Source organism: Rhinolophus sinicus, chromosome 3 (assembly GCF_057876585.1).
Source record: "Rhinolophus sinicus isolate RSI-liver-muscle chromosome 3, RSI-T2T, whole genome shotgun sequence".
Classification (NCBI taxonomy): domain Eukaryota; kingdom Metazoa; phylum Chordata; class Mammalia; order Chiroptera; family Rhinolophidae; genus Rhinolophus; species Rhinolophus sinicus.
In genome coordinates, this window is record NC_142503.1 from 122,572,259 (window position 1) to 122,596,555 (window position 24,297).

A 24,297-nucleotide genomic window follows, 5' to 3' on the forward strand; every position below is an offset into this window, starting at 1 on the left:
CCCAAGTATTGGCACTATTCTATGCCAGATATAATAATTGGTTCTGGAGTCACTTGAGGAAGAGTGTGGGGAGATGATTACAAAATGGTTTCTACAAGTATAGGATGCAAGTAAAATCAATATAATATGTTATAGGTCCTAAGAAAGTTCGATAAGCATATCTGGATAGGGGAGCTAACTCTGTCAATCTGAGTCAGATTAGATCACTAGAATAGAATTTATTTGAACTTCATTAACTGAGTCCCATGAGGAAATGTCTATCTGATTTAGAATTGGTTTCTGTGACTTGAGCCTCTGAACAGGGTGGATTTCTTTTTTATCTTGGATAAGAAGTTTGCAAATAACTAATTTTCATACTGTAGTTGATCAGTTTTATTCAGAAAGCACATTAATGAGCATTTGTTATGTTCTGGTACCAAGGGATAGGAAGGTGAGTAAAACAAGAGTCTTGCCCTTAGGAAGCTGAGTCTAAATCAAATGTTATTCTGTCTCGTGTAGTGTGGACACCTATGATAATTTCATCCAAAATTTTTGCTTAAAATCAGACAATAAAAATTTGAAAACACATTGTTTTCCTTCTTTTGTTTTGGCTGTGAGGAAGTTTAGAGCTAAATATTACAGTGGAAACCAGAGATATTAGTCCAGATAGTTGTACTACGTATTTATTAAAATGGCTTTATTGAGCTTTGAAAAGGACACAGGTGATCATAAATTAAAACCACATGCATTTATCATTTAATTATGAGCTATTTAATATTTATATAAAAACAAAGACAATATGTTTGGTAAAGGAAATAAAGGTTAAAATGAATATTCCTTATTGGTGATTTAAATCGTTTTATTTCTCCAAAGCAAGTAAAATTTATTTCAATAACTAATTTTTTTTGTTAAAGTGCAACTTACATGGTTAGTTGTAGATGAACATGTGTTGAAATAAAATAAAGGGAAGACAAAGATGTGCTGGGCAGTGATAGGACTGCTGTTGCACAGATAAATTAACAAGCATTCAAAAATCATTGTCTACACTTATCAACTTTGGCATTCAACCAGAGCAGCAAAGTTCAAAGGTTAAGGTACTCTAGAATGTTCTTTCATCTAAAAGAGTATGTACATAATTCTTTTCTTGAATGCATTCTGAAACAAATCTAAAATTTAATGATTTTTTTTTCCTTTTTTCAGTTTATGAGGACTTCATTTTTCCTTGATGGTCTGGATGATGAACTGATTGAACAAAACAAGATATATTCATAAAAAGTATGTACAATGTCTTATAAATATTTTAAAATATTTAAAATAAAAGTAAAATTAATGTTTAATTCAAGAAGTAAATATTCTAAGTAAAGCTGTATGAGACAGAGATTTTCAGTTTTAATGCATGTGATCAAATGTGTAAATAATTCAATTTAAAAATAGTCAAGTATGGGAAAGAAGGTTTACTGTGGATAGAACAATATGATTTTTTAGGATTATATATTTGAGGATAAGAATTAATAAATAAAATGCAGCATGATAACTAGATAAAATATGGCTTTAATTCCATATAACTAACCTCATTGTAATATGCAGACTTTCATCCTACAGCAATATGAATTTTATAGTAATAAGTGAATTTTAGAAATAATACCATTTAAATTTTTTTCTAAGCCAAGAAAAGCAAATTATTTTTTCTCAAACTATTAAAACAATTTTTCCTGGTTACATCATAAGGAAATAAATCTGCCAGGTTCTTTCCCTTAAAAAGTTCATTTTCCAAATCAAGCATCAGAAACCACACAAGAAATTTCAGCTCAAAAATACTTTTTTTCCAGGAAGGAACCCAATAAGTGACTTTGGATTAATTGTACCGCCTTTATTCTTTCTTACTAATTTTTCAAAATTTAATCATTGCTATATAAAACGTACTGAATAAAAGAGTATACAGTCTCACAAAATGATATATGCTGAAAAGGATAAATTAGGTTATGGAATATTATCAACTAATGGGACGTATTTGATATTCATAGTTGAAAAATATGTAGCTATGAAAACAAATAAAAAGCAATAAGAAAGGAGGAAAAGTTTGTATCTGTGGAACCAATGGGCCTTGAAAATCAAATTAGAAGAATCGTATCTTTATAAAAACACAAATGTGCTGCTGTTAATGGATTCTGGATTTGAATGTTGGAATTAATAAAAGCCAATGTGCACAATTAGAGTTGGCAACTATAAGCAATAGCCTTCTTGCTTAATATATTAAAGTCCAAGAAAAAAGTGTTTCATTCTGTTTTCTACAGGGAATCCGAACAAATTTTATGATACCTTGGAACCAGCAGATTTCAATTCTTGTTCGAACAGCCGAGTCAAAGTTGTTACTGTCCAGGAAGAAACAATGTTTCGGGAAATAAGTCTAACAACAATAAAATGGTATGAAATAGAAATGTAACTGTAAGTAGTCTGTATGAGTGCGAAAAGTAAAAGTTTCAACATTTTGGACAACAAAATTTACAGTTCATTTGTAACTTTACAAATTAGAGAAAATAGGTTAAAGGATACTTTTTAAAACTTGAAGCTAAACACTGGAAGCTGGATTTATTTCTTTCAACCCATTGATGAATATAAAAGCAAATAAAAATGTCCTCCAATAGCTGAGACAATTGACTTTTTAGGAAAAAATAGGTCTAGAAATCAATACATGTACTCAGATAGCTTCCAGATTGATTACAGTTCTTAAAAAACAAAATAATAGTAACATAAATAATGGAAAATAAAATCTATAGATAGATATTTTTCTGATCTCAGCTTAGGGAATACCTTTCCAAGAAATATAAGGAAAGGCAGAAAAAGATATTTATAAAGCAGCATGAAAGCTATAATACCATAAAAATTAAAAGATTAAGGACGAAAAACATTTGCCTTTTATATATTACAATGGAATACCATTCTTTATAAATAACAGTCTTTTATTAATAAGCAGAAAAGGAATATTCAATATAAAAACATATAGGTAACTTAGAATATAATATTCAAAAAAGAAGACATACAAGTAGTGATCAATAAGCACATTAAAATGTTTAACCTAGCGTAAGTAAAAATTAAAATGAAAAATTCAATTATTGCCTATAAATTAAATATTCAGTGGAAGCGCATTTAAAAACTTTGCACTCTTACATATAGCTAGTACATGTTATTTTTAGCTTTATATAACCTTTATTTTTATTTATTTTTGCTCATATAGTAGCTTAGGTCTATTTTCATCATTCTCTTTGCAGATCTGTACTCATCCAGAACTTAAAGTGTAGTTACACTAGTGTCTAAGTTTATTCCTCACCTGGATCACTTGTGATTTTATATTTGAAATCTTGTTTTTGAGGTCCTCCTGTCCTATTTGGGGTCTCTGACTCTAGGATCACACCTATGTTTTCTTTGAATTTTTGAAATCTGGTTTCTTATAGAATAAATAAATTTTTCCTTTGGTGAAAATTAACTTCTCAAATTTACTTCCTTTCCCTTTTGTTTTCCATGACATCATCAGCAAGGTAAGGCAACAGTCTGTCAGGTGTTCAGGGTTTAGCAGAAGAAGATTTTGGCTGACGTCAGTATGGTTGATGTCTCCACTAGGAGTTTTTCTGTTGTGCCAGTTTGGTGACATTATCTTTATTTAACATGGTCTTACAGATGATTATTTATGAACACTCTTAAGCAAACCAACAACAGTATACAAATGTTTATCATATACATGAATCATCTATCATCCACCGATCCATCCATCTGTGATCTTTATCCTCATGCTTACAACTTCCAGTGCTCAGTTGTTTAAAAAGGAGGACATCCTGGAGCTGCACTTTTCCTTTAAATTTTTGATTTCCATGTTGGTATGTAATTTCTCTGCTCCTCAGTTTCTTAGGCTATAAAATGGTTGTACTAGGGGATATGATCCTTTCAGCCATAGACTTGCATGTTTTCTATTCACTTTTCTTTCTCTGATGTCTATTTCATCTGGACAAAGCATATAGTGCTTCTAGAATGATTCCTATTCAAATGAGGTTATTCTCAATCCTTTTTCTAATTATTAATTGTGAATGACTGGACACTCTCAATATTATGTATCTGTTTTCGCAATTTATGCTATTCTTCAAAGTATCTGCTTTTAGTTATCTGAGCAATTTTCTTTACCTTCAATTTTTAACCTAAATTCTTTTACATTTGTTGTATAGTAAGTAGTCCGTTTCCCAAAGTGTGTTCTGTGGAATACTAGCTATGTGAAAATTTAAGATACATTACATGGTCAAACAACAACAAAAAAACAGTGGGGTTCTGAGGTTAAAAAAAAAAGATGTCTAGAAAGTAATGAGTTAAATGAAATAAAACATTTGTGGAGGAATTCTCAGTGTTTTATAAATGTTAATTTATATTGAGAATTTAAATGCTGATTTAACTTATAAGCTATACAAGAAAAATGAAGCTTATGAAGTTATTTCTGAAATTATTTCAACATCCAACCCTCTTTTGAAGAACATCCAATAAAATTATCATTCATCTTTAGAAAGGGCTATAAGTACCTCCGCATACTTCTGCATACCCTACCCACATCACTTTTGCAGGGAGTCTTGATTAGGGCATTAAACACTGAACCTTCTTTGTAAGATGGTATTCCAAGCCACTGCCAGAAGTCCATTATTCCAGTAACGTTAGCCATGATTCAAAAAATGAAATCCTATTTCATGACTATAATTTATATAAATAGCTATTTGCTTTCTAAATCCTCATTTCTTTTCCAAAGTTCAAACATCCAGAAAGACTTAACCCCACTGAATTTTCTCAAATCCTTCGAGTTTTCTATGTATAATTTCAGAGTCACTAGAGATATATATATATATACTGGGTTCCTTTCAGGTATTATCTATTGTTCATTCTCTTGTCATTCAGTAGAAGTGGGTAGTAGTTGGCAAACTGTCAAATCTCAGGTGCCTACTGTAGAAATGGCAATAACCAACTCCATGGGCATTTTCTGCTTGTTATGGGGAGCTGCAGTGGTTTTGCGATTTTTTTTCTTCTTGTTTCTCTTTATTCACTCTTTTGCATTCAGTAATTTATCAGCTGCTTAAAAGTAATTTTAATTCTCCATGGCTTCTTTAGAATTCCCTCCTGTGCCCCTGCTTCCTTTTTAATTATTTCCAACACCCTACAAAAGAAATCAGACTGTAAGAAACAGCTATTCACCCAGTTTATTTTTGCCTAAGTAGAGCATCTAAATTCATGTAAGTCTCATATAACTGATGAGTGCCTTAAGCCCTATCTCTCTAGAAATCTCATTTTGAAACATCTCTATACTGATGATTTCCATCTAAATGTATTTCTGGTCCTCCTCTCTTTCCTGACCTCTGGGCTCTATTAAGCTCTAGTCATTATTTCTAAGTTGAATGGCTACTAGCATCTCAAACTTGACACAGTCAAAGCAGAAAAAACATTTCTCCCCAAACTTGTTCCCTCCCTATCTTCTCTGTCTCAATCATCTGCTTTGACTCATTTCTCTTATACACAGTAGCCAGAGTGATCTTTTTAAAGAAATGCTAGTTAAATTTTATTGATCCCTGGATTAAAATGTTCCAGTGCTGTGGCAGTGCACTGAGAATAGAATAAAAATGTTTTACCATGGCTTTCAAGACCCATTGTGATCTGGCTTTTCTGATTTCATGTTACCCACTTGCACCTCTTTTCCAGGACCTTGAAAATGCCAAGTACATACCTGTGTTTGGCTCTTTGAACTAGCTATATCCTATGCATAGAGTGTAATTCTTCAGGCTGGCTCCTTTCCATTATCCAGGTTTTGGCTCAAATGTAAACTCAGTGAAGCCTTCTCCCATCCCTATATCCCATTCAAAGTAGTGCCCCTTTCTCCACCTTCCTCTCCACAAGACACTCTCGTTACCATTGCATTATTTTTATTCATTTCAATTATGACTATCAGAAATAATCTTATTTAATGTGATCTGTTACGATAGGGACACTGTTTGTCTTCACCACTGCACACATGGTGACCGTACCGTGCCTGGCACAGAGAAGGCTTTAATATATCATTGCAATATCTACAGAACATGAATGTTTTCAGCTCTCCTGAACCTCAAGCAAAATTGGCTTTTGTAGGTACCTTGTAAATTGACTAGCAAACTTTTTCTTCTGGTAGTAAGGAATTGTGGGAATATTGACTTTATTCTAACTTTGAAAGAAAGTGAAATACATTTTCTGACAATAAAAATACTTCCTAGAGAATTCGGAAGGACATTTTAATATCAAGAATATTCCCACTGTTCTCCTAGCTTAGCTGAACCTGGTACATTAGGAAAATTATACTTTACCATAGGTGAAGAGAACATAAGTAAGTAAGCAGGAAAAATGCCAAGACACACATAGACCTTCTCACACCACCAAATCCAAAGAGAACAAATTCAGTTCTCTACTAGAGCAGTGAATGACACAATGTTGTTGGGGACCCTCAAGGCTCCATTACTGACCCTTGGAACGAGGCTCTAAGAGAAAACCACCTTGCAGTGCCCTATTCTGGGCCAGAAACTGAGGTCAAGGCATAAACAAATAAACAAAGCAGAACGAAAAATAAAATGTAACCAAATACAAAAAGAAACGTGCATAATAGTTTTCTTGGGTATGCGCGTGTGTGCTTGTGTAAGGCGAAGGACTAGGGAAGTGGAGAAGTGGGCAGCAAGACTGGCTACATAATTGCCTGGCCCACTACAAAATGAAAAAAAAATTCCTTGACAGTGACAGGTGGCAGAGCCACCTTGACAGTGACAGGGAACAGGGAACGGGGCCTTTCTAAGGTCGGCCCGGTGCACCTGCGCCGCCACACACCCATGGAGCCCACCTTGGTGGGAGATTAGAATTAATCTTCAAAGACTGGGAAGCATCCCTACCTCCCACCGCCACTAAAACAACAGCAACAAGAAACACTATCAAAATTAGAGCAGACGGTGCCCAAACTTGATGGTGGTGCTAGTGATGGTGGGGGCGCTGGGTGGAGCTGGGAGCACCAAGCCTACAAGGCCGGCTTTACAGTGATAGGAAGAGGAAAGGAAACAGTTTCTAAGGCTCCAGAACTAGAAGCTCCAGGCACAGAGGATAAGGTAAAGGGAAAAAGAGGCCGCATCAGAGTTTCCTCCTGCCTTTATGTAGACAATGTCTTTCTTTCAAAAAAGCCTTTTCCTGAATCCCAGCCACTTGTGTCTGTCTGGTGCCTTGGGAGCTGTGGTGGAGTAGGTGGGGTTGGGTATCAGGCTGTGTCAGAGAGAAAAAAAAAAAAAAAAAGTAGAGATAAGTTTAAATACGTTTCCTCCGTGGACTGGTTTCCTACTCTTTGGCAACAAACCCCAGGGCTCCTAGAAGGAGCCGGGATGTAAATGGGCTTCCTAAGACCCTCTATTTTCATCCTCCCTTGACACTCCGAAGGCAAGACCCTAGGTGAACAGCAGGGCTCGGCATTCTTGCCTCCATCACAGATCACCTCACAGGGAAGTGCATAGTCCTCGGGCATTTGGAAGAGGTGGAGGGGACTGTGGGGACCGGGAAGCTAGTGGCCCTGAGCAGCGGGTCGGAGGAGATGCGCCCCGTCCCTTCCACCCGCAGTCGGGTAGCCCGGCCAGCAGAGACTGGAGTCCCCACGAGGAGAGGCGGACCGTGCCCGCGGAGGCGGCCCTGAGCCCCGCTGATGGGTCCGGCCTCGACCAGGGGAGGCTCAGGCCCGGGGAACCACGGGTGGCGACCCGGCAACCTGTGGCCACTGCGGCCGCGCGGCCGCGGCTCCTGCGGCTCCCGCGCCTGCCGGGTGGTGGCTGCGCAGTGCCCGCCCCCAGCTCCCCTGCCCCGCCCCTCACGCCCCCTGCCCCGCCCCCGCCCGGCGCCCGGCCGCGCTGACCCGCCGCCCTGTCCCTCCGAGCGCGCCGCGGCGGTTGCTCCTCGGCGGCAGCGGCGCCTCCCTCGCGCGGTGCCCGCGCTCCCGGCGGCGCAATCGTCCCGCCTCGGCCATTTTCCCTCCTCCCTGTTCCCTCCCGAACCTCAGCCCCTCGCCCTCCCCCGCGCGGGGACTTTTCCGGAAAGTTTTTATTTTCCGCCTCCGCTTCTGGAGAAAGAAGCTCCGGCTCCGCCACAGCAAAACTTTTCGGCTGCCGCGGCCCTTGGCGCGCCCGGCCGAGCGATGAGCGCCCCTCCGGTCCTGCGGCCGCCCAGCCCGCTGCTGCCCGTGGCCGCGGTGGCGGCGGCAGCGGCCGCCGCGCTGGTCCCGGGGTCGGGGTCGGGGCCCGCGCCCTTCCTGGCTCCCATCGCCGCGCCGGCCGGGGGCATCTCGTTCCATCTGCAGATCGGCCTGAGCCGCGAGCCGGTGCTGCTGCTGCAGGACTCGTCCGGGGACTACAGCCTGGCGCACGTCCGCGAGATGGCTTGTTCCATCGTCGACCAGAAGGTAAGGCGCCGCGCAGCCCCGAGCACGGCCCCTTCCCGCCGGGCAGGGGGCGCTGCCCGTCCGCCCGCCCCTCGCCTCCCCGACTTTCCGAGTCCGAGGGCTCGGCCGGGAGTCAGCCTGGCCAGCGCTCTTGGAAGGGTCTGGCACCCGCCTAGGTTGGACGGCCGTATCCGAGGCACTGCACTCTGTAGTCCAGTTCTCCCCTTGCCTCATCTTACCTACATTCGCGATTTCTCTCCTATCTGCGCCCTCTTCACCCATTTACATCCTTCTCAGGACATTTCCAGGTATCTTGCCCTGTTCTCGTCGCACCTCTCCCTACCCCCAAGACTTCCAGGCTCTCACGTCTCTTCCCTTTGAACCCTGGACCAGCACATTCCTGGCGCCGGCATCCTCCTCCCTGCACCAAGTTCCCCCCTGGGACACGCTCAGCACGATTTCAGCACCACTCCCTTCCCCTTCAGGCCCCTCTCCTAGCTCTGATTGATGCTGAGGAGTTCCTGGAATAGACTGGAGATGAGGAATTTCTCACCTGTCCAATAAGCTCTTAAGAGAGGATGATTGACTCGGCCAGCTGTGAAAACAGCTGACCAGACCACAACTACCCACCTCTGTGTGAACATGAGAGCAGATTTTTCAACTATACAATCTGAAAGTTGTAGCCTTCTGGTTTTTCATCCTTGGGGCACCAATAGTGGGACATTGAAGTGGGGGCACAGGGATTTAAAGGGTGTGAGTACTGCCCAGGAGGACTCCAAGGCTGGCTATGCCCTTGTGCTTGAGGTGTGGGACTTTGGACAGCGGCTGCCAAAGGCAGGTTGGAAAACGGGCCGTTTTCCTGGGCCAGGCCACCAGGCCTCCAGCCCGCTCACAACTATTAATAATGTAATTCTGAATTTCAGGTTGTTTCTGTAGCCATTCAGAGGGATGTTGCATGGAAGGGGGTGATAAGAATGTAAAGGGGAGGGGAACCCTGGCGCCAGTCGTCTTAGTGTAAACAGCCAAGGTTTAGGGGGTGGAGACAGAGGTCTCTAAAAGGTGCTGAATTTCAACCCTGGAGAACTGGCTAGTACTTGCCTTATTAAAAAAAAAAAAATCACTTGAATAATCATGAATGCTTTCTTTAAACTATTTGGAACAGAGGTTGTTAAGCCTGAGCGTTGTGAATTGTGACTCTGAGCACAGGAATATTAGGAAAAGCCCCAGGGAAAAATCACCAATCTAGGAAGATGTGAAAGTTCTGGATGCCAGACTAAAGTAACAATGAGAGCTAGGGATTTTTGTTTATTGAATGAAATGACATTTTTATATTACACATGACTCAATTTTTTCCAACTTCCAGGTAAATGACATATTTTGTCTAATTCTGGTACAAGTCACATCAGGTGCCTCCTCCTCATCAAAGATGGAATGAATGTCTGTTGTTCGCGAACAGGAGTCCTCTCCTAGGCACTGAAAGGCTTCTCTTCATGGAAGTTGTAGTCTACAACAATCTCTACTAGGGTGAAAACCAGTTAATGAATATTAGATAAGCATGTAAACAATGTATAATAAAATATCCATCACAGGATAGCAGGGAACTCTGTGCTTTGTGACAGTAGAAATGGCAGAGATGGTCAGTGTGGAGGTAAGGAAGAGGGGGAGATCCTTTGTCCCTTTTCTGAAGGTTGTAGCAATGTGAAGAAGGATGACAGGAGAGAGTGAAGGGGATGCATGTTTTAGGAGACAGCTGAGAGTTTGACGTCATTCACGATTTACCATGTAGACAGACTGGAGTCATGTTGATCTTATAGCAGAAGGTTCTCCTGACTTTTGAGTCCTTCACTTTCATTGTTTTCTAATGTGTTAAGAGGGTTTTCATATGATTTCTTTGAGAGTTCCTTAACTACTAACAGATCAGACTAGCTTAAATCTTTGAAAGTATTACCTGACAGTTCAGTTTATTTCAACAACATTCATGGAACAGTATTCAAATTGGGTCAAATTAATATGGAATGGCTGTTTTTGATCAGCTTCAACCCCCTTCCCTCTCCCCCCCCCCCCCCAAGTACCCCTTGATGGAGTTTAGAATGGAGAGAAACAAATATTCTTCAAGAGGTTTGGAATTGGAATTTTGAATAGAGAGTGAATTCCAGTTATCTCAGTAGTTAACAAGAGGGATGTTATATGGAAAGAGCTATATGAGTGCAAAGGGTGAAAGGCTGTAAGCACCTGTGGAGTACAGCAGGCTTGAGGATAGTGACTAGTGTATTTAGAGAGAGTTCGGTTATGAAAAGGCCTTGAAATTACCATGAACTCAAATTACCAGAAGCCTCAGTAATCTTTTACATAGAGATATCAAAGCGAGGACAGCTGAAAGATGGATTTGCTATGTGGAGGATGTTTTAGAATGCCAAAAATGTTATGGCAGAAAGAAAAGTAGAGTTCAGTCATGAGCTAATTGAGATCTGAGCCAAAGCTCTGGGGGAGAGACCTGGAGAAACACCGGAAATGGAAAATTATCAGCCCTGGTGACTGATTTAAAAGGGGCACCCGTTCATTTTATACTTTAGTAGTTCTTCTGAGGTGACATCTTACATGCACTTTTTAATTTTTTTTTAAAGGTTGTAGTAAATGGAGAGAAAGATTAGAGATGTGGATTTGAAAGTTATTTATCTGTAAGATACTGTAAATAAATATTTACTGGATGGTGGGTTTAAACAGGAAAATTTTCATTTATCTATCTTTTATCATCTTTCTCGAGATACATTATCACCCAGGCAGAAACAAGATTAAGTAGGCTGAATATCCATCACAGGATAGCAGGGAACTCTGTGCTTTGTGACAGTGGAAATGGCAGAGTTGGTCAGTGTGGAGGTAAGGAAGAGGGGGAGATCCTTTGTCCCTTACTTCAAGTTCTCTTGAAGTACTTTCTGAAGGTAGCAATGTGAAGAAGGATGACAGGAGAGAGAGAAGGGGATGCATGTTTTAGGAGACAGCTGAGAGTTTGACGTCATTCACGATTTACCATGTAGACAGACTGGAGTCATGTTGATCTTATAGCAGAAGGTTCTCCTGACTTTTGAGTCCTTCACTTTCATTGTTTTCTAATGTGTTAAGAGGGTTGTCATATGATTTCTTTGAGAGTTCCTTAACTACTAACAGATCAGACTAGCTTAAATCTTTGAAAGTACTACCTGGCAGTTCAGTTTATTTCAACATTCATGGGCCATTTTTTGTGGAATTAGCAACTGAGGTGTACAGGGATGAATAAGAGACCCTTATTAAAGATATGTCCCTGAGAAACATATCTTTATGTTATTATTGTTATTATTTAGAATTTAGAGTATAGTTTTTCTTTAATTATGTAGATTTAGGAAGTGGCGGACAAATAATTGTACTGAAAAAATTTGGTGATAATTCAACAAAAATATTCTTACTTTAAGATAAATGTACACTAAGTATGTACTGAATTATATAACTAATAATTATTTCTTTTATCTTGAAGTTTAGATGAAAAATCTAGTTTTGCTTTTTTGTATGTAACAATGTATGAATGTATAAGATGTAATTAATTCCTTCTTTTTTGGAAGTATTAGCCCAAGGCTATATTTATATTATGCTTATTTCTTTATTTTGCAAGAATGTAACCTTGAAAGCTGGTTGTATATAAAGACATGTATTCTGTTACTTAGTGTGCATGATTATTGTTATTAAAAAAATAACAGTAATTGACCTCACTTTGAAACACTGTTAACTTTCTATTATCAAAGGAACCTTGAGTATATAGACTAAAAAGGAATTGTTTTGAAGCAAGAAACAGTATTCCAAAGGAAGAATTATTTTAGTTTCATTGTATTCTTTCTCTCTCTCTCTCTCTCTCTCTCTCTCTCTCTCTCTCTCCTTTTCTCCCTCCTTCTCTCTGTTTCTCTAAGACACACACACACACCCTACACACTTTTTTTTTTTAAATAAGCAGTATTAATTTAGGAATATAGTGTGCAATTAATATGACTGACTATCCATTCATTTTGGCTATCTTATTAGTAATACAACTTATATTTCTTTCTGAATTTACTTGAATGGAGTAATAACATCTGTAAGACTCCTGGCATGTAGGTTGGATAGTCATATATCTGAGCAAAGAAACTAAAGAGTGAGATTTTATACAAGGTAGTTCAGTAAAGGAATAACAAAGGTTAGTGCTTTGGTTTGAGTGCAGCTTTGCTCTGCTTGCAGTTGTTTCACATTCTTAATTATAAATTGTTTTCTTAACAGTTGTGGTGTCATTTTTATCTTTATTGTTAACTTTAGCTATTCTAGTTCTGCACATATTGAGAAAGCTGGACGATTAGCTGCTTGACCAACCCAATACACATGGGACAAGAAAGACCTTGTAAACTAATGATGGTGCTTGGGTCTTTGGTACATATTTTTTATTCAAATTTTATATTTGTCATTGTTGTGTGTCTATTGATTTCTAATTTAATGATGAAGTATAGAATTTGTCATTTAATTAAGTGATATAACTTTAATACTGTATATTTAAAATTATAATTTTTTTCAAGTTTAGTCATATAATAGGATTATATTTTGGTATACATGTAATGTCTATTTTGTGTGTGTGTGTGTGTGTGTGTGTGTGTGTGTGTGTGAGTGACATACAGAGGGTCCCCCAAAAATGTATACACATTTTAAGAAAGGAAAACTGTATTAAAATTGTGATACTCAATATATACCAATAACAAAAGATGAATACAAGTCACGTTTGACTTCTGCATTTACAAGAGGTGCTCAAAGTGGTTACCATCAGCGTCCAGACACTTCTGATTGCAACGAACTACTGCTTGATGCGTGCATAGGAATGTGGGTAAGGGTGAGGCGTAGGGCTGGAAATTATTAATAAAATTTGAAAACTTGTTCCATACTTGATGACTGTGTTGCTCAGTATTAACTAGTCACCTATCATAACTATTAAGGGAGATTTGAAACTTTATTTTGCCAATTATTCTTATTTTATTTTATTTTTGGTGAGATGTTTGTATATTGCATGCACCAATTTATGCATGAATAACTTTTAATGACTTTACTAGACAATACAAATTTGTAAGCCCGTGAATGTATGGTTGTGATTTATCTAAGATTATTGTGAAGATACAGGATAATAAGTATAAATAATTAAATATACTGTTTGGTAAATAAGTTCATAATAAATAGGATTATTGATATTCTAAGGTTTTACAGGCTAGCATACTGTCTTGTTAACAAAAGAAATGTGTACTTTATTATCTTATTCTGATCTCAATATTTAATTAAAATTGTCGTATTAAAAAGTAATATGGCTGTAAGGCCCAGGTAATGTTATTTTTTTTCTGCCCTCATAAGGGCAAATTTTAGGAATAGCTGCATTTTGAAACTGGCTCTCAAATCTCAACCTCTCAGAATTTCTTAAGAAGTAATATTTTATCATTGCTAAATGAAAAGAACACATGCTGATAAACATGCATATCTCCATCACATTTTATTATTTTTGACAAGAACATAATTCCTTTTTAATTGCAAGTAATTCGAATGATATGTCAATTTATAAAAAAGTGAAATAAAATAGGTAATGATGCAACATTTGGAAACGTAATGATTCTCAAATCTGGTCCTCAAGACTGAAATAAAAAGTTTCTTTGCAAATAAACCCTTGATATGAGGAGGAAGGCACTTGGAAATGACTTATGGAGATCTCGTTTTGCTGTCATGATACCAGCTAGGAGGTTGCTTGCTAAATCGTTACATCTAATGAATAGCTACGATAACATAGTTGTGCATATACAGAAGTGTTATGTCAGGATGGGATGCAATTTTACTGGAGAACAACTGGCTTAGCATTTTGGCTAAGCCAATCACAAGCCTTTTCTAGATCTTTTCGCTAACTACTTCTTATCTTTCATGGAAGTCTTTGCCCCATTTATAAAACCTTTAGACAACCACTATTAGTAATTATTTATCCATCTTTTAAACAAGAGTGGAACAGACAATTACATGAAATGTGTGTGTTGTGTGTGTGAGAGTGAAAGTATAATCATTGAACAAGGTGTCAAGCCATACCAAGAAACTAGTCTAATAATCACGTCAGCAGGGTTGGGACTCACATTGGATTACGAGTGGGTAAAATGCAGTTCCATAGGAGTTCATCATAACCCGAGAGTTCTTTGTTTTATTTTTATATTTGTTTGCTATTTGCTTTGTTTCTATATGTTCGGGATAACTAATCTTTTGGGCCTCTGACCTCTGGCCTCTGACTTTGGTTCATCTGGAAGATCTAGGCCCAAATATGAAAATAGAGGTAATATACGGTGTTTTTAAACATAGTGCTCACCTTTTAATTTTCCTAGGATTATGCTATAGAAGTTTTGAAAATGAGGTTTCAGTTTCTTAAAGCTTTTCTTTTTTTTTAAAAAAAATATTTTCTTAATGTTGGAATATGGTAGAACAACACAGAAACAGGAAAAAAAATGTGTCAAGTTTTATTTTTCTATTGCTAGACTTTAGATACAGAGAAAAATGGTTATTTTTGCTCACATGTATTCAGAATTCTTTTCCATCTACAAGAACATGTGAAATTTTCCTCAGGAATTCCTCTGATACTGTCAACCAAATATTTTTGTACCATTGAAAACCAATAATGACAGCATTACTTGAAGTTACTTGGCAGTAGAGAAACCCACATTATGCTGTTTCTTACTGTGTCTTTCTGGTCTTACAGAGAAAACAGATAATCAAAACAAACAAACAAAAACAAAGCTTTAATTACATGGCCACTGTGGCCATTTTGGAATATCGTATAATTTAGATAGCTATAAATTTAAGAATTGGTGTAAAAACAGCACATATTGAGACACAGTTATGCCTGTCCACATGTACAGTTTCCTGTGTTGAAGTTTCTTCCAAAGTTGCAAAAAGGTTTTATTTGGCTAAAGCTAGACAGTTGATATAGCAGCTTAGCAATGTTGGCAAATACAGAAATTAGATTTTTAAATATGCAATCATGCAGGAATTTTGTCCAACTGATTTTGGTGAAAAGGAAAAATAATATGTATATCCTTCATTAGTTCATTAGCTTCTATTCTGACTAAACCACTGATTGATGAAGAATTTGAATTTACTGCTTGTAGTTATGCACAATTTCAAGAATTTTTGAATGTCTCTCTACCTAATTGTCAGCAGCCGCTTTTTCTTCACATATATATTATAAAATGAATGAAAAGTATGAATATGATGAAAATATGAGCAAAAGGTATGAATGTGCATAATAATTGGTATTCTTGATAATCTAAGGCTCTATAGACTGTAGTATAATGTGCGTTGTCTTGTTAATAAAAGAAACATACTTTTTATTAGCAAGAAATTTGTCTATTTTGATAAAAAAGAAAAAAAACTTTATATGTATCTTTTGTTGGTTCAGGTTGTTGGAGGAACTGACATACATATGAAATGTTCTACCTTAAGACATTTGAAGCTTACGTTAATAGATAGTCGGCCCTTGAACAATGCAGGGACACCAACTTCACCGGTGCAAAGCAGGTCTAAAATCCATGTATAACTTTGACTCCCCCAAAACTTAACTATTAATAGCCTACTGTTGACTGAAGCCATACTGATAACATAAATATTCATTTAACATCTGTTGTATGTTATATGAAGTGTATACTGCATTCTTACAATAAAGTAAGCTAGAGAAAAGATAATGGTCTTAAGAAAATCAGAAGAAAGAAAATATATTTACAGTATTTATTTTTTAAAAATCTGTGTATGAGTCAGCCCGCACAGTTCAAACCTGTGTTGTTCAAGGGTCAACTGTACTGTTTGTCAGAGAAATAATAGACAGTTAAGATTCATTTAAAAGAGTATTATTATTATTTTGAGGAACCTCCATACTTTTTTTCCGTAGTGGTTGTACTATTTTAACATTCCCACCAACAGTGTATGAGGGTTCCTATTTTAATTTTTTCATTATCTGTTGGCCATTTGTATGTCTTCTTCGGAGAAGTGTCTGTTCGGGCCCTCTACCCATTTTTTAATTGGATTGTTTGTTTTATTTGTTGTTGAGTTGTACAAGTTCTTTATATATTCTGTATATTAGTCCCTTATTGGAGGTGTTGTTTGCAAATATCGTCTTCTCCCACTCGGTTGGTTGCCTCTTTGTTTTGTTGACGGGTTTTTTTGCTGTCCAGAAGTTTTTTAGTTATACCAACTAGTGTCACCCCAATACATTTAATAAAAAAGACTTATTAAACATATGAAATAACAATCTGAGTTTGTTTTCTTTTTTATAAGCAATGGGATAAAAAGAATCTGTATAATTAAAGACTGATTTGGTAAGATATGTCACAGACAAAAACATATTTGCACATCAAATAAAACAGCACTTTATTAAAATATGAAATCCATATACCATTAAATCAGTTTGCTTTTTATGTATTTTTTGTAAATGGTTTAAGTTGACTTGAAAGGAAAATTTATTTTCTTGAAAATTTATTCAGCTAGATTTATATAGATGTAAGTTTTAGATTTTCTTAATATTTTCCATTAATCATTAATAAAGATTAAACCATTAGGTTAAAGTGTTAAGAAAGACTTTTAAACTGTCAGTGTTAGACATACCAAAAAATTAAAATCTTTTTCTGGGTTGTCTGAATCAGTCATACTAATGGTATAATAACTACTGGATGATTGTGGAGCTATCACTTTGTTTTGAATGGATAACTATAGCCAGCGAGAGACCAGGGATTCAGTTCTAGTTCAGGTACTTGAATTAAGTTCCAGGCGACTTAATTCACTGAACTAGGCCATCTGTTTCTGGGCCAATATTTGTTCATGACACTGTGTCTCAATCTTTTAATCAAGTAAACAGGATCATTCTTTTTTTCTCTCAACTCCTCAGATTATGACAAATGGTGGTAATCTTGTGGTCCAATAGGGCCTCTTGGGTGGGATCAGGAGTTCTTATAATACCTCAAAGTGGACACATCCTTCTCTGAGTGCTGGGAGATTATGGCCAGATTTCAGGGAGGGACATACTTTAGGTTTCCGGGGCATCTGGCATAGGGAATAAGAGGAGTTAGGAGACATCTAAGGGTGATTTCTTTGCCAAAGAAAACAGGTATTACGGTGAGATAGGAGAATATTCTTCAGTTTACAGAGAGATGAAGTCTGCTCTCCATTCTGAACCATCCCTAGAGTATTTACATTCGCTTAGCATCTTTGAAAGATTTGGTCTGTATCCTTGATTTGGAAAGCTGCATCTAAGAACATGTGTGACTAACAGAGTTGTAATTATTTAGCAATTAGTTAGGCCAGTTAACCCCTCAGAACAGTAACACTAGAGGTCAATGCCACTTGACCCCAAACAATGGTCTGGGGCAAACAGCTGTAGCTTTTACCATTGTCAAAAGCAGGAAAGAGTGGGGGAAATGGCGAGGGCAGGAAAGGTGGCAGTTAAGCTTTGGTGATGCTTTGAATCGGTGGTGGTGAATAGATCTGAGTAAGCTAGAGTAGGCAAGACCTGTGGGACTGTGAGACGAGTGGCACCTGAGGGCAGAAAAAGACAGTGACAGTGAAGCTCTAACCTGTAGTCTAGGTTAGCAGCAAAGGCTGTACTAGATAACTCATAAAGAGCAGTGGGGAGAGGTCTAGGAGATGGCTTTTTCAAAACAGAGTAGTCCTCTGGAAATTTTCGGAATGTCACCGATCTCGAGAGGTTCAAAGAGCAGCCTCCGCCATGGCTTGACTGGGAGAGTTTTAGGAAGAGCTTGTCCCGGGAGAGTTGGGTTATGATCCACAAGATTCCAGGGCCTCCTGGTAATAATGGCCTGCAGAAGGGAGCCTCCAGGAACAAAACCTTCCTGGCCTTTACACTGTGTGCCTGTTTGTATCTCAGCTTCTTTCCATTTGTCATCTCTGATTTTCACAGCCCTTTTGGATATTCATTTTCTGTCCATTTTAAGGATGAGGAAACTGAGGGTCAGAGAGGTTAGCCCAGACACATAGCTACTAAATAAAAAGTGAAACCTCCTAATAACTTATTCATTTCACTATAGTTAATCGTAAGAACAGGGAGGACTGGAATGGCCAGAGAGCTGTACAGGGAGTTAGGAATCACCAGATTGTGGGGTAGGGGTATGGCAGACATCCTGTTACATTGGCTGGAACTTACTTAAGAACACTGCAGCTTTGACTGTGTGATATTATTTGTATGTTAGTTTAAATTATTTCTAAGTTTGGAGGACTTACCTCATCTGGAATTCTGTGCCAGTTAGTGGTCAGCTAGAATTCTAGTCACTTTGGAGTCCACTATGACAAGGCTTCTCTTAACTGGTGGCAAGATACCCACCCCAGGTATCGGTAATTCACATAAAGAATGTTAGAAATGGACTCTCATAGGGGATATTAGTGCCATGAGAGATATGTAATTGCTTAAAGTATTTTAGAGACATGCCTCACTTCATATGATTCCTCTTTGAGGAACTGTAATGTGTCTACTTGGTAATATGGGTTTTTTTGTTTGTTTGTTTGTTTGTTTTTCTGTTTGTGTAGCAGAATTTGGTTTGAAATTTGCTTTCATTGTACTCTAGTAAGAAGATGTGGTAATAGCCAATAGTTACCCGTCTTTAAATTACCGTACACACTGTTACTTATCCAAAAAAGTTAAGTACCTTGTGTGATTAAATTGGACTAGGTTGGTTCACACCACTTAATTCAGTGAGATGTGGACACGGGTATTTTGGAAGAAGTGATTATGGTAAGACCAGGTGTTGATCACTGTGGCTCAGGACTAGTGATGTAAAGAATCTTAGCTCTCAGTTTAAATCAATGAATCATTTCTTCCTGAGTAATACATTGATTCTGAGAGAATAACTAAGGTTCCTTAAGATAAGTGCCTTTCAGTGGTTGTTTTTCATTTGAGAAGTATTCAGATTGCCCATATGCTAAGAATCATGCTTTGCAAATGTTTTCTCTTTTTATGAAATTTATGTATTTGTTGTTTGCTTATTTTTGGTCAACTAGGGATGAATCCACCCTGAGGTAACTACTCCCACTGGTGCATGATCAATCACATGATCAACCACCTGGAAGTTTCCTTCCCACTTTAGTAGTGCTAGCCGATCCAAATTCTGAGTTACCTTGTGTTCCTTTGCAGTGACGGTCTGTGGGCAAAGGCCAACACATCCATTGCAGACTTGTACTATCTTCAGGCTTTACAAAAATGTATTTGTATTTATGGTAGACATGATTTAATCCAAAGTAGATTCATAATTCAATTCAGTTCTAAGTGTTCCTGCCCTGAATGACTATTGGGAAGGATATAGCAGTTGTTTATTCCTAGTAGACTAGAAGGGTACCTGAAATATTGCCTCTCTTTGATTTATTTGGAACTTTTGCAGCTTTAACACAATGGACAAGTTACATAGTGAATTCTCTTTTGACATGACTCACTGGTAGTCAGTCTCTTGGCTAACAAAAAGACAGCATACCAATCCAGCTGCACTACGTAGAAGTCTGAATTTACTAGATGTTTACTAATCAGGTACTGTGCCCGCTAAGCCTTATCTTGAGAGAACCCATCTTTAACTAGGTGGACACGAGGCATCACTTGTTCTTTGATGAGTGGTAAGATGGATAACTCATACCGAGCTCGTGCTGAGAAGTGATTCATTAGCTTCTGAGGAGCTCCTAGGGAGGAAGGCTCTATGCCCTTCTCTGCGACAGGTGGTTAATTTCGTCTACTAACGTGGAATGAGCTATTGTCACCTGGGATGTAGACCTTTAGAGTACTTAAATAAATCCAGTAGTTTGCATGGATTTTTCAAAGAATGAAAGACATGATTGTGTATGATATTTGCTTTTATTCAATTCTTTGGGAAGAAAAGGGAGCAAAAGTGAACATAGAGTAAGGATGGATTAATAGAGTGGAGTTGGGCTAATAATGCACTAAATAGAGTGATCATATACCCAGTTGTCCAGGAGGGTCCTGGTTTAATGCCTGTTGTCCTGGAATTCTTTTAATTTTATGTTCAATTGTATATTCAGTTGTATGTTCAATAAAAATTATGGAGTTTTAAGTTTAAAAACAAACAAAAACAGAAAGAAAAATCTTATTCAGGACATACATTTTATTACCTTTTGTCAAAAATCATTGTACATTTAAATATAAAAGCAAAACTTACATTTAGAATTTATTTCATTGAAAGTCATATATATATATATATATATATATATATATATATATATATATATATATATGCCATGTCATTTTGAATGCCTTTTCTCAGTGGAGTCGTAAGCTAAAAACAAAACAAAAGATAAAAACCTTACTTTGGTTAGAATGTTATCGTCTTTGACCAAAAGTTTCTGTGTAACTTAAAGATAAAAAGACAACCAAAATTTAGAATTGATTTCATAAACAGATTAATTAGATCTCACTTTGATAATTTTAGCTCTATTTTTTCCATCCACTGTAAATCAAGATACTACAATAGATACATACATTTTTTTTTTTATTAAATAGCAAATAATTTTACTTATTCTGGTAGTTCATACTATCTTCATTAATTCAAATAGGTAAACAGAAAGGGCTGTCTTGATGCTTCAGCATCCTTGGCAACCATCACAAAGGCAAAATACAGACTTACATGCAGAGAGATAACATCATAGTTTCAAGTTGTACTTTATTGTATTCTCTGCTCTGGAGAAAATATAACATGATTAGCAAAAAAAAAAGAAAACAAAAAAAAATGAAAGTTGCACACCAGTGCCCTTGATTATTCAGAAATTTTGTTTTGTATTTTAAAAATAAGTAGGCAAATAAGGGAGATAAAATTTAGGAATTGTATTGCCCCACAATAACAACGTGTAGGCTGTAGCTCATATTTTCTTTAAGATGTTCACCGGCATGTCCTCGATGAAGCTAATATATGAGTTATACCTATTACTCTACACTTGGTTTCTGTTGACCAATGTACTATTGAAGTGGTACGAAGAACTATAGATTCAGAAATTACAATGTTGAATGTTCTGGCTCCTGAAAAATAATGCAAGTCAGTGGGTCCAAAGCCACTTGAAAAGGAACTTGATTTTGTATAATCTTTTCTCTTTAGAATTGTCCCCACATGAAAAATTATAATTTTTATACTAGAGTTAAAGAATTGTTTTTCTTTTATTTTGACAATTACCAAATTACCACATGTGATGGGCTGAATAATGACTCTCAAAGATGTCCACGTCCTAATCCCTGAATCTGTTCATCTTACTTTATATGGCAAAAGGGGCCTTGGAGATGTGATTAAGTTAAGGATTTTGAGATGGGGAGATTATCCTGTATTATCTGTTGGGCCCAATGCAATCATATGTATCCTTAAAAGTGGAGAATCTTTCAGGTTAGGTCAGACAGTGAGACAACAAAAGAGGAGAGATTCCAAGCATGAGAGGGACTGACTCCCTGTTGCTGACTTTGAAGATGGAGGCAATGGGCCAAGAGCCAAGGAATGCTGGGGTCTTTATTACGAGGGAAACAGGAGGAGTTAGAGCTTTGTAGTAGTGAGAGATGGGACAACAGAAACAAGACGCAGTTAACGTTTTGCTGAATGTCATTAGATTTTTTTTTTCTATAAGTGAAAATGCTCATCATAAGTAGCATATAGTTTTATTTGCTCTTTTCATTTGATACTATGTCTTTCTATGTCAGTTTTTAAATATAAAATGTTTAGTGCCCTTGAGAGTAATTTTTGTGTGAGAAAAAGGCTTTTTAGATTTACTTTGGTTTTAGAATTTAATATTCAAGTTATTAAAATTACAGGTTCAGATACTAGTTTTAATCTTTTGAGTACGTCTTGTAAATATTTTTAAAACCTAACAGATTATAACAATCCCATTTAAGAACCTTTGAAGAATTAGTAGTATCCTTTACAAACTCAATTAATTAGATAATGTCAAACATTTTAAGTGCATTTCTAAATTTAATATTTCATTTCCTTTAAATACTACAATCACCTGCTTGCTAAACCTTTATATGTTCTTATGTAACTCTTACACATTTAACAAATGAAGCGTAAATATAGTAAATTTTAAATTCTTAAATGTTCTAATGACATTCACATAAGCCAAAATGAATTGCTTAATTATATATATATGTAACATGTACAAAGTATTAAGATTATAGTCCTCTTAAACTTTTGTATATTTAACTAATATTCCAGTGTTTGAAAGATGTTTTTCCACTCTTGAAATAATTATGCAATCCCACACAATTTGTGGAGTTCCCTTGCTATGTAAATTTTGCCATTGTCTTCTTGGCTTGGTCAAATTTGCATAAAACCCCAGGGCTTTTAGCTGGGACAAAGACTGGATTCTGTTGGCCATGTAGATCAATTCCATGGAACCCTATTTATGTGAATGATTCCATCACTTCAAGAAAGGATAATCATGTAACCCACATCCCTGGATTCAACTGATATATTACTTCTGTGTGTGGAAAAGTCTCAAATTCCCACCCAGATTGATCATTTGGTTGGATTTTGAGTTTGATTAGCTGTTAAGATAGGTTGAATCCCTTTCCTAGCTACACTGAAGACCTTTGGATCTAATGGGATACTTTCATATTCTTTTTTCTCTTAAGGCTGCATAACTCTTAAAGATATTAAGGATGTGATTGAATGTTGGCAGACTCTCTGGGCTTTGCCTGACCATCTAGTCTCACTCATAAGATCAGTCTTCTAACTTGATATCTTGTCCTGTAGATAAAAGAACGGTCAGGGAATAACTTTCTGATGTCTGAATAGAATTGGTGTATGGCTTTATTACAACGTGTTTCACTTGTCCCCTACTCTTGGACACAGGATTCTTTCTTTTTTTTTTTTAAACATCTTTATGCATATGCCTTGGAACATTTTCCCCCACTTAAATATATAATGTATTTGAACTTCTCTGTTAATATCCTCAAGATTAATATTCTTTTAATATTTTGATGTTGACTGTTGATATTCCTAAGATTAATATTTAGATTATAGTTTTTATTTCAGAATTATAGTGATTCTTTGCTTTTTTCAGTTTGAAAAGTATGAATGCATAAAGTTTGGGTTTTGCTGTTCTATTTAAAGAGAAAAATAAAGTGAAGCAAGTAGCAAGCTGCAGAATAAATTATTATACTTACCAGCACTAAATCCATTACTGGGTAGAAAACAGATGAAATATATCTAGCAAAAATTTACAATGAACAGATAATAAGCTTTAAAAAATTATTACACTTTCCATTTTCCTGCTTTCTTTCATAAGACCTGGCCTTATATTTTCTCTATATATCCAAATTCACTTTGATCTTTTAAAAAGCAGTTTGGAAAACACATATTCCTATAAATATTTAAGAAAATTCCATAGCATAATTTCTTAGGAGTAAAATTTCACCCTAGTATGTTCTTACTCAGTTTTCTATAGTGTTCATTCGAAACCTGAATTACAAAAACTGAGGTTTTTAAGGACATAAGTGTGACTGTCATCTATGACATGTCGATGTTCCCCAAGTTTGTCCTTTTGCAAAAGAATCAGTTGCATTGCTTAGTAGAGCTGTCTTTTGTAATTTAAAATTTGTTTTGTTTGAGAAAACTTTGATTTACACACAGAGGTTCAGGGACCTCTTTGTTGGAGGGACTACATAAGACTGAGTAAATCACATAAGAGTATAAACACCATATGGGCAGCAATCTTTGGCCATTTTTTTCCCCAGGTACCTGGAATGGTACCTGGCACTGAGGATATAAACAAACGATTTGTCCCTTTAAGTCAAATAAGTTCCTAGAAGCAGAACTGTATGCAAATTAAGTCAT

The 24,297-nt window shown here is 36.9% G+C and overlaps 1 protein-coding gene and 1 long non-coding RNA gene across 3 annotated transcripts in view; one reads left to right on the forward strand and one right to left on the reverse strand.

The window, feature by feature from the left end:
• Nucleotides 1-2,918: 2,918 nt before the first annotated feature.
• On the reverse strand, nt 2,919-8,786 carry LOC148758566 (uncharacterized). Its single transcript, XR_016020776.1, has 2 exons — nt 8,668-8,786; nt 2,919-7,269 (listed from the first exon to the last, which is right to left on the reverse strand). It is a non-coding gene; the product is annotated as an uncharacterized LOC148758566 (long non-coding RNA).
• Nucleotides 7,890-24,297, forward strand: part of PRKD1 (protein kinase D1) — a 297,817-nt gene continuing 281,409 nt past the window's right edge. The window contains exon 1 of one of the 2 annotated variants that reach the window (XM_019746850.3): nt 7,890-8,449. In XM_019746850.3, the coding sequence (XP_019602409.2) occupies nt 8,186-8,449 (264 nt within the window). In that variant the 5' untranslated portion in view covers nt 7,890-8,185. The remainder of the gene's footprint in view (nt 8,450-24,297) is intronic. The other variant, XM_074328119.2, reaches the window with a different exon arrangement.